The sequence below is a fragment of the Galeopterus variegatus genome, unplaced genomic scaffold (genome assembly GCF_000696425.1).
Source record: "Galeopterus variegatus unplaced genomic scaffold, G_variegatus-3.0.2 Scaffold9149, whole genome shotgun sequence".
NCBI classification, from domain to species: Eukaryota; Metazoa; Chordata; class Mammalia; order Dermoptera; family Cynocephalidae; genus Galeopterus; species Galeopterus variegatus.
Genome location: NW_007735260.1, coordinates 42,143 through 50,842, shown reverse-complemented (window position 1 = coordinate 50,842; position 8,700 = coordinate 42,143). Strand labels below are relative to the sequence as shown.

At 48.9% G+C, this 8,700-nt stretch overlaps 1 protein-coding gene across 1 annotated transcript in view; it reads left to right on the top strand.

Annotated features, from left to right (window-relative positions):
* Positions 1-277: 277 nt before the first annotated feature.
* LOC103609083 (contactin-associated protein-like 3) overlaps positions 278-8,700 on the top strand; it is a gene marked incomplete at both ends in the record, with an annotated part of 41,199 nt that continues 32,776 nt past the window's right edge. Inside the window, 1 exon segment of the mRNA XM_008593453.1 lies at positions 278-471. Within this exon segment, the coding sequence (XP_008591675.1) occupies positions 278-471 (194 nt within the window).

The window sequence follows — 8,700 nt, the reverse complement described above, 5'->3', positions numbered from 1 at the left end:
TGCTGGGGGTGTCCACCCATCACGCCGAGAACCTGGACCCTGCAGTGGCACCTGGACTAGGTGACGTGCTCACACAACCTAGAACACAAACGCTTCAGGTTCTGTCCTTTAATGCGATGCTTATGATCATGAGCTCATTTATTCTGGGCTTTGGAAATATGATTTTTTTAAAAGGCACATAAGTGTCCGTTCTGACCTGTGATCCACCTCCTTTAAGAGAGATTTTAACGCGTCCTTCTCTGTCCCATCTCCTTCCTGTTTCTTTCTCCACACACAGGAGCTGGGGGCTGGACACCTCTCATATCAAACAAGAACCAGTGGCTGCTGATCGATCTTGGAGAGAGGGCAGAGGTCACCGCAGTGGCCACGCAGGGTGGGTACGGGAGCTCCAACTGGGTGACCAGCTACCTGCTGATGTTCAGCGACAGTGGCAGGAACTGGAAGCAGTACCGGTGCGAGGACAGCATCTTGGTAGGTCCCTTCCTGTGGCACCACCTCGGGGGCCAACTGCAGTAATTCCCATGGAGCAGCTCAGGTCACAGGCAGCATGGAGCAAGAAAGTCTCCAGAAGTGCCTGGCCAGGCTGTCGTGCATTTTCAAGCATATGACACGCATTTAGTAAGCATCTAAATGGGAAATAATTTCACAGCATGGTGAGAAAATTGAGGAAAAAAATAGTTTTCATTAAAAATGTGCACAGCATCATGTGCAATCAGTTTGTGTTCTGCACAGCAGTGTGAAGCCTGGTGTCCTGGCCATGTGGCTTCACATGGACCAGTGAGCACAGCCTTTACTGCTCCTTTAGGGGCGTCTGAGTGACACCAATTGAAGGGTCTCCCCATGGATGGCATGTCCGGAAATGCAGACGCTGCCCTGAGAGCTGTCAGGACCTGTCCTCCACCCCATGACCACAGTTACTCGGCCTTTGGGTGGAGACTTCACTGGGAGTCAGTGGCTTGTGTCTGTGACTGGTTAATAAACTGTCACATGCCCACATTTTCTCTGGGACAAAATGTTTCTGTTTGCCTAACTTTTGTGACTTTTAACAAGATATGCAACTTACCACATGTCTTTTATTACGTAATTATTTAGGTAACCTGTATACCTTCCTTTAGCCTTGCTGAACTCTGATGATGGTTTAAAATGTTCCATTTTGTGACTGGAGTGGGGCCCAAACCAAGATGCTGTAAGCAAGGCAGGCTACGTGAACACAGCGACACACGGAAGGGCGTCTGGGAGTGGGTGCTGTGGGAGCAGCGTGCAGGGACGCTGTCGGGGGGGAAGAGTGGCGTTCTATCAAGGTGGAACGACACCAGAGGGCTGGTTGGGTGTTAGGAGGACACGGGCACCTGCTGCTGTGAGGAACTCCTGATGTAAGGAACTCCCTCTTGCTGGGTTGTCATGACAAGAGGGATAAATGGGTGAGGAGGTGACACACCAGTCACCAGCATAGACTAGCCAGGAAGCCTCAGAGGGACAACTCTTGCTGGGAATCAACGCCCTCTTTCTGTCCCTCCTGCACCTGTGCTGTGTCACTAGCTTGTGAGGGCATTGGCATGATTCAGCCACTGCTGTCTCAGGGCAAGCTGGTGCTGCGACCTCCACCGGCAAACCAGACTGGACAGACAGCTCTTGACGTCCTGGGACCGCAGCTGCCGCGCCACGTCTGACTCTCTCCTATGACAGAACTTTCCTGTGAAGTGCATGTTAATACTTAATTCTACTAAGCTTTTCATTGCCGACCGGTTTTTAAAAAAGAAGATAAAAAAGATGGAGAAACTGTGAGATTTATCATCTTCCTGTCAACCAGGTCTGGGTGAGCTGGACTTGGGCATCATCTCTGCCTGTTGCTTACTCTCGGGGGAAACTGAGTAATGACATCTAGATGGTGGCACAGGGCAGGAGTCTCAGCACAGACCCCCTCTTGTGATGGACTCCAAACTGCATGGTCTGTGTTGGCTTATTCACCTATTCCCAATATCACCGTGTAAGCACCTTTAATTGTTACAAAATGCCATTTATTTTTTGGCATTTTTTTATTGTGGCAAAATATACATAAGCAAATGATTACCATTTTACCCATTTTTAAGTATATAGTTCTGTGGCCTAAAGCACATTCACATCGCCGTGCAGCCGTCACCAGCATCCACCTCCAGACAGTTTTCATCCGCCCAGAGGGAAACTCTGCACCCACTAAACGCCAGCTCTTCACCTCCCCTCCCCTAGCCCCGCACCCACTGTCCTACGTTCTGTCTCTACGAAGGTGACTCCTCTGAGACCTCAGGTGAGTGTAATCTTGCAGTACTTGTCTTTTTGTGACTGGCTCATTTCACTTAGCGTAATGTCCTCAAGGTTCTTCCATGTTGTAGAATGTGTCAGAATTTTATTTCTTTCTATTCCTAAATAATATCCCACTGTGTATATAGATTATGTTTTGTTTATCCACTCACCCACTGATGGACACGTGGGTTGTTTCCACACTGTGGCTATTGTGAGTTGTGCTGCTGTGAACATGGATGTACAAATATCTCTTTGAGTCCCTGCTCTGAATTCCTTTGGGTCTATACCCAGAAGTGGAATTGCTGGATCGTGTGGCAATTCTATGTCTAATGTTTTTGAGGAACTTGAATACTGTTTTTCATAGTGGCTGCACCATTTTACAATCCTACTGACAATGCCCAATGGTTTCTATTTCTTTACACCCTCACCAAGACTTGAAATTTTCTGGTATTTTGATAGTGGCCATTTTGATGGGCATGAGGTAATAACTTTTATGGGTTTGATTTGCACTTCACTAAGATAGTGATGTCGAGCATCTTTTCACCTGCTTGTTGCCCATTTGTGTATTTTCTATACAAATGCTTATTCAGATGCCTGGTCTATTACTTAATAAGATGATTTTTGTTGCTGTGGCTGAATTGTAGGGGTTTGTTATATATTCTGGATGTTAACCTCATATCAGACACATGATTTGCAAGTATTTTCTCCCATTCCCTGGGTTGCCTTTTTAGTTTGTTGGTAGTATCTTTTGATGCACAAAAGTTTTAAAATTTGATGTAGTTGAATATATCTTTTTTTCTTTTGTTGTCCTGCTTTATTTATATTTAATATAATATTACCAGTTTATACTATAATAATTTATTCTTAATTAATGCTAGTTGAGCTATAATTATCACTTTATATTCTAATATGGTTGTATTTCCTCTTTTTAATTTTCTTTTAACCAGAACTATTTTTACTTACACAGACATATGATCTCACTAGTTGATAATTACTAGTAGTGTACTATTATACTCATTTAAAATAAAATGGTGTTAATGCTAGTGTTTCCAACCCTAACATTCATAGTTTGATTAGAACCTCTGCCCTTTCCACAAGCATTTTTTTAGATATAAATTATAAAAGCCAGTATTAATTAACTTAAATATTTACTTTCATTATGTAAAATATTAACACTCTTGGTTAATGAAAAGTTTTTTTTTTTTTATTTTTTTTAGCTTCATCACTGTGTTGGTAGATCTCTGACTTTATAAATTATTAGGGGCCAGCCCGGTGGCGCACTGGATAGTGCGCCGCTTGGGAAGCGCGGTGGTGCTCCCGCCCGAGGGTTCGGATCCCACATACAGACCGGTTCCCGCTCACTGGCTGAGCGAGGTGCGGGAGCAACACCGAGGGTTGCAATCCCGTCGCCGGTCTCCGGTCCGGTACGGGGGCAACACTGAGGGTTGCGATCCGTTGCCGGACACGGAAAAAGACAAAAAAGACAAAAAATAAATAAATAAATAAATTATTAGATTTTGCTTTGGTGCCCCTTCCTCAAAATACCCAAAGATATTCCATGGAGGTCTTGCTGCGGTTTTCCTGTGTGAGCACATTGGCTACAGCCCTGCAGACTTTATCCTCAGGACTGACATCCCCCAGCCTCCTGCAGGGCCCTGCCCCCCACCTGGGGTAACAGGCTGTGGGTTCACTCCCCCCCGCATGGAGGCCTCTCTGTGCTCCTATAACCAGGTGTATCCAGAGCTCATTCTGCAGACCCTTCTTCTGCTCTACTTTGTGAAATGAATCTTTCATTGGCTGACTTTGGCGGTCTGTCGTCCAAGCTCAGTCTTCACCGTTAGTACTGATCATGGAGGATTAGCCAAAAAAAATGAAACACATAAACAAAGAACAGTAGTTTCTACTGACCTTACACTCTGTGTGCCTGCTGGTAATTTCCTGGGATGACTGACTCATTCTGAGGCTGCACTGAATTTATTGGAAAAAGTAAGAAAACAAAAAGAGTCAAGACAGACACAAAATCCTCAGAGCTACAGAAGCTGTGTTCAGGAGAGAAGGCCTGCTTTGTCCAAGTTGTGGAATGTGGATGCTTCCTGCATACTTGTGGAGGGTCCCCGACCATGACTACGTTTCAGGTGAGGAGCAAGTTTCCAGAGATGTGCGACCTCATCTGACATGCCTGTGTGAGGAACGGCACCCGTGTGCAGTGAGGCTGCAGGGTGGATGCTGCGGGCACTGGGCAGGTGCAGCCCACGTTCCCTCACCCTGCTCAGAGCGGCGTGCTTCTACGAGGCTTCTGGTGGCCGTCACGTTCACATACACAGACTGAATTCACGCCAGGGTTGATGATGGGGTAAAGGTGGCTTCAAGGTCAAGTTCAACAATTCTAGAAAAGTGTGCAGGGGCCCCATGAAAAAGATCAGGTCCTGTGGACACAGCGAGCACTGGCCAGAAGGCTTCTGCCTGGAGACCGTGGGCAGCTGGCTCTCGCTGGGCGCATCTTGGTCTGTTTCCAATGCTGCCTCACAAATTCCCACAGACTCAGCAGCATAAACAGCACTGCTTATCTTGCAGTTTTATAGGTCACAAGCCTAGCATAGCGTAGCTGGTTCTCTGCTTGGGGTGTCACCAGGCCAAAATTGAGGTGGCCGCTGAGCTGTCTCTCACATGGAGGCTCCGGGAATACGGTTGTTCCAATTTCAGGGGACTGAGGTCCCCGGTCCCTGCTGGTTGTTGCAGGGCCATGCTCAGCTTGAGGTCTCCCATGTTCCCTGACACAGCCTCCCTCTTCAACCAGTGTTTGAAAAAAGGCCTGTCTGGAGCTGCAGATCTCTGGATCTCCCTTCTTGAGTGCTGGATCCAGATTTAAAGCTTCACATGATTAGGTCAGGCCCATTCAGCCACACTCACCCTCTAAGGGTCAAGGGTGTCCCATAATTTAACCCAATGGCAGGGGTAGAGCCCCTGGTGTACTATGCCCAGGGGACTCTGCAGGACCATGCGCTGCAGGCAGAACACCTTGAGGGAGCCAGGGACCAGCCTCAGAGGAGCATAATGATTCTGCCCCCTGAGGACTCCCTGAGGTTGTCCTGGGAGCCCTGGCCTCAGACCCAAGCCTGACCCTGTGATTGGGCTGAGGGCCTGCTCGGGTGCCAGGGCCGTAGGGAGCTGCAGCAGATGATGTGGCCGAGAGGGGCTGGGTCATGCCGTGCGCTCCTTTCCTCCAGAATCGAGTGTTTCTCACCCTCGTCTCTCAGTTCAGCTGTCCAGTGAAATGCCACAGCCTGTAGGTTTAACCACACAGATTTGTCTCCGGCTGTCTGGAGGCTGGAAGTGCAAGACCGAGGTGCCAACGGCATGGTCGGCTGCAGTGAGGGCTCCATCCACCTCTGTCCTTGGGCTGCAGATGTACCTTCTCCCTGGGTCCTCACATGGCAGAAAGAGACAGAGGGTGCCCTGGCCACAGGCCCAGCACATCAGGCCCCACCTTGTGACCTCCTTTAAACCCAGTCTCCTCCAAGAGGCCCAGTCTCCAGATACAGTCACAGTAGAGGTTAGGGCTCCCACACTGGAAGTTCGGGGACGTCATTCAGTCCAAGCACGCAGTTTAACTGGGTGCTCCGTCCATGTTCCCTCCTTCTCTCTTCTGTTCCTCCTCTTGCAGCTGTGTTCATTCACGCTCAGCCCTCCGGCCACTCCCTCTGTGCCCTGGCCTCTCCCCTGTGGTCAGAAACACACTCTACCCAGCAGCATCCAGATGGAAAACAGAAATGCTTCTAGATCTTTCTGAGAGGGATGTGCAACTTTTGGAAATGAGGAGCAGGCACAAAGGAAAGGAAACATTTACCCCAAACTAGTCAGAGCGGGAGCAATGGTGCTGGGCTGCAGGAGGCCCAGCTGGAGGAGTCGCCACCCTTGACCCCAGGACCTGCTGGCACCACTGCTGGACAGAAGAGCCACAGAAGCCTGGAGAAAGTGGCTTCGACCCTCCTCTCCCTTCCATCTACCCCTGGCAGAGCCCAGTGGGAAGCCAGGGCAGGAGAGGTGGAAAGAAAGTCTTGCCGACTCCCGTGGGTGAGGTGAGGGGATGGAGCTCCTGCCCGCCACCTCCCATGTCAGCCCTCCCGAGCCTGGCACGGCCCAGCCCCCGCTTCTGGAAAGCCAGTTCTCCGTTTATCCAGCTAGCTGGTTAGCTAGTGAGCTAGTTAGCTGTGGGAGGAAGGGCTGTGCAGCATGGGGGTGTCCTCTCTGCCCACCCCCCGCAGCAAAGGGAGGCTGAGCTCAGCCAGGAGGAGCTGCTGCTCCTGGAGTCCTCTGGGATGTGGAGACCCCACCCCAGCATGGGCGGGAGAGGCGTGGGGGGTGGGCTGGCCACGCCTCTGCCACCCTCCCTCCGCCCACCCTCTGCCTCCCTGCTGTCACCTCTAGAGAATCTTATCCTGTCACTCTTCTCACCTTTTTATTTCCATACAAAAGGCAGGGTTGACAGCCACCAAAAGGACTTCAGTGTCTTGGCTGGTACGAGGAATATGATGGATTGATTTATGGAATCCTTTGCAGCCTTTGGGATGACTTCTGACTATTAGAAAGGAGATTCCTCCTGTCCCTTGGATGCCCTTCCCAGCTCCACCTGCTCTGGGAGGTGGTTGACCCTGTCCAGGGGTCACCAGCCAGGACGCTGCCTGCAGGTGGATGGCGGCCAACAACCCGCTTCCTTCCTTACCCCCATCGGTGGTCTCCCAGGAGGTCCTGTCTCAGGGACCAATCTGTACTTTCTGCAGTAATAATTGGAGCTACACTCTTCTTGTTGCAAATCCATCACAATTCTAGTTTAAAGTTCACATACACGTTTATGAACTTGAGATGTAGTTGTTCAGGATTCATTGATGACTTAAAATTCAGGTAGGCTATACTCCTTATGCAAGTTTTTATGTGATAAATACACCTACCTATAACATTCTGGGAAAATGTGTTTTGAAAAGAACAAAAAGGAAATTAATAAAAGTATGCTTTAGGATAAAACCATTCAATAGACACTTTTCTTTTTACCTCGAAGAATTATGTGATGATAAGTACTCAGAACAGAATTCAACAAAATTAGTGGACCATTTGCAACTTCAAATTTCTTGACTATCTACCAAATATAAGCAGGGGAATTAACCAGAAAGAAGAGGCCATCACCAGGAAGACATCACTTGACACTGCACTGAAAGAAATGTAAAATTCTGCAGCTTCTGAGAAGGCCAAGGTGGGGACGGCATCTTGAGATGCGAAAGAGAAAGGTCTTGAGTGTGTGGAACGGGTTGGGGGATTGGGGCTGTGTCTGTGACCCTCAGGGGACATAGGAGACCCTTGAACACAGGAGACCCTTGGGGTTGCAGGCCCGGCAGCGTTTTCCCTAGACTGAGATGGCGACACTTGTAAGAGTGACCGCAACAGTGATGCCTCAACGGACAAAGCAGAAGATGCGCCTGTCCCCCCCCAGAGACACCTTAAGAAAAGCTGGTGAATCAATTCCTCCCTGGCATCTGTTTAATCCACTGAGGTTCCTGCCACGGGAGAGCAAAATTTGTCTACATTATCGAGTTAGCAAAGCAAATCTTATTGTGCCTGTATTAAAATAATTTTATTCCTCTTTACCACTCTAAAGGAAGGAAAACGAGAGGAAAAAATCGCTGATCTTTGTGATAAACAACGGGGGGAAAAGAGGTGAGACCCAGGGCAGAGGAAACAAATACGATACGACAGCAAATGCTGCACAGAGACCAGAAGAAGCCACACTCGACCAAAACATGGGTAAGGACACCACAGAGCAGTTAAGCAGTGACAAAATTACTGTAAACTGTGTCTAGAAATTAGAGCCCAGAAATCAGGAAGCGCTGCCTTTAGAAGACAACTTACCGGAGAAGGACACACAGAGGGACATTACACCACAAACTCGGTGCCGCTGACGAAGGCCACACCTGAGCCCTCCGCTGCCACCAGCCCCCCGTTACCTGGCTTCAATGCTGGACAATCTGTTTACCACGAGATGCCTGTTGTGGAGGCCACATGAGTGGGCGGGCAGGCCCCCCGACCCACTGTCACTAAAGCAGAGCTTGCGGTGACAGGCCTGTGATCCCCTGGGCCCCTCGCTCCTGCTGTGTTTCTTTTCTTTTTTTTTTTTATTATTTTTATTTTGTCAATATACAATGTAGTTGATTATTGTGTCCCATCACTGAAACCTCCCTCCCTCCTCCCTCTCCCCCCTCCCACCCAGGTGTGTCCCCTCCATTTTCTTGTTGTAAGAACTTCAAAAAAAAATTGTGGTTGTTATATCTTCCTCTCCCCGCTCCCCGTTTTTTTTTTTGTTGTTGTTGTTGTTGTTGTTTGTTTGTTTTTTTGTGTGTGTGAGTGTGTGTGTGTGTGTGTGTGTGTGTG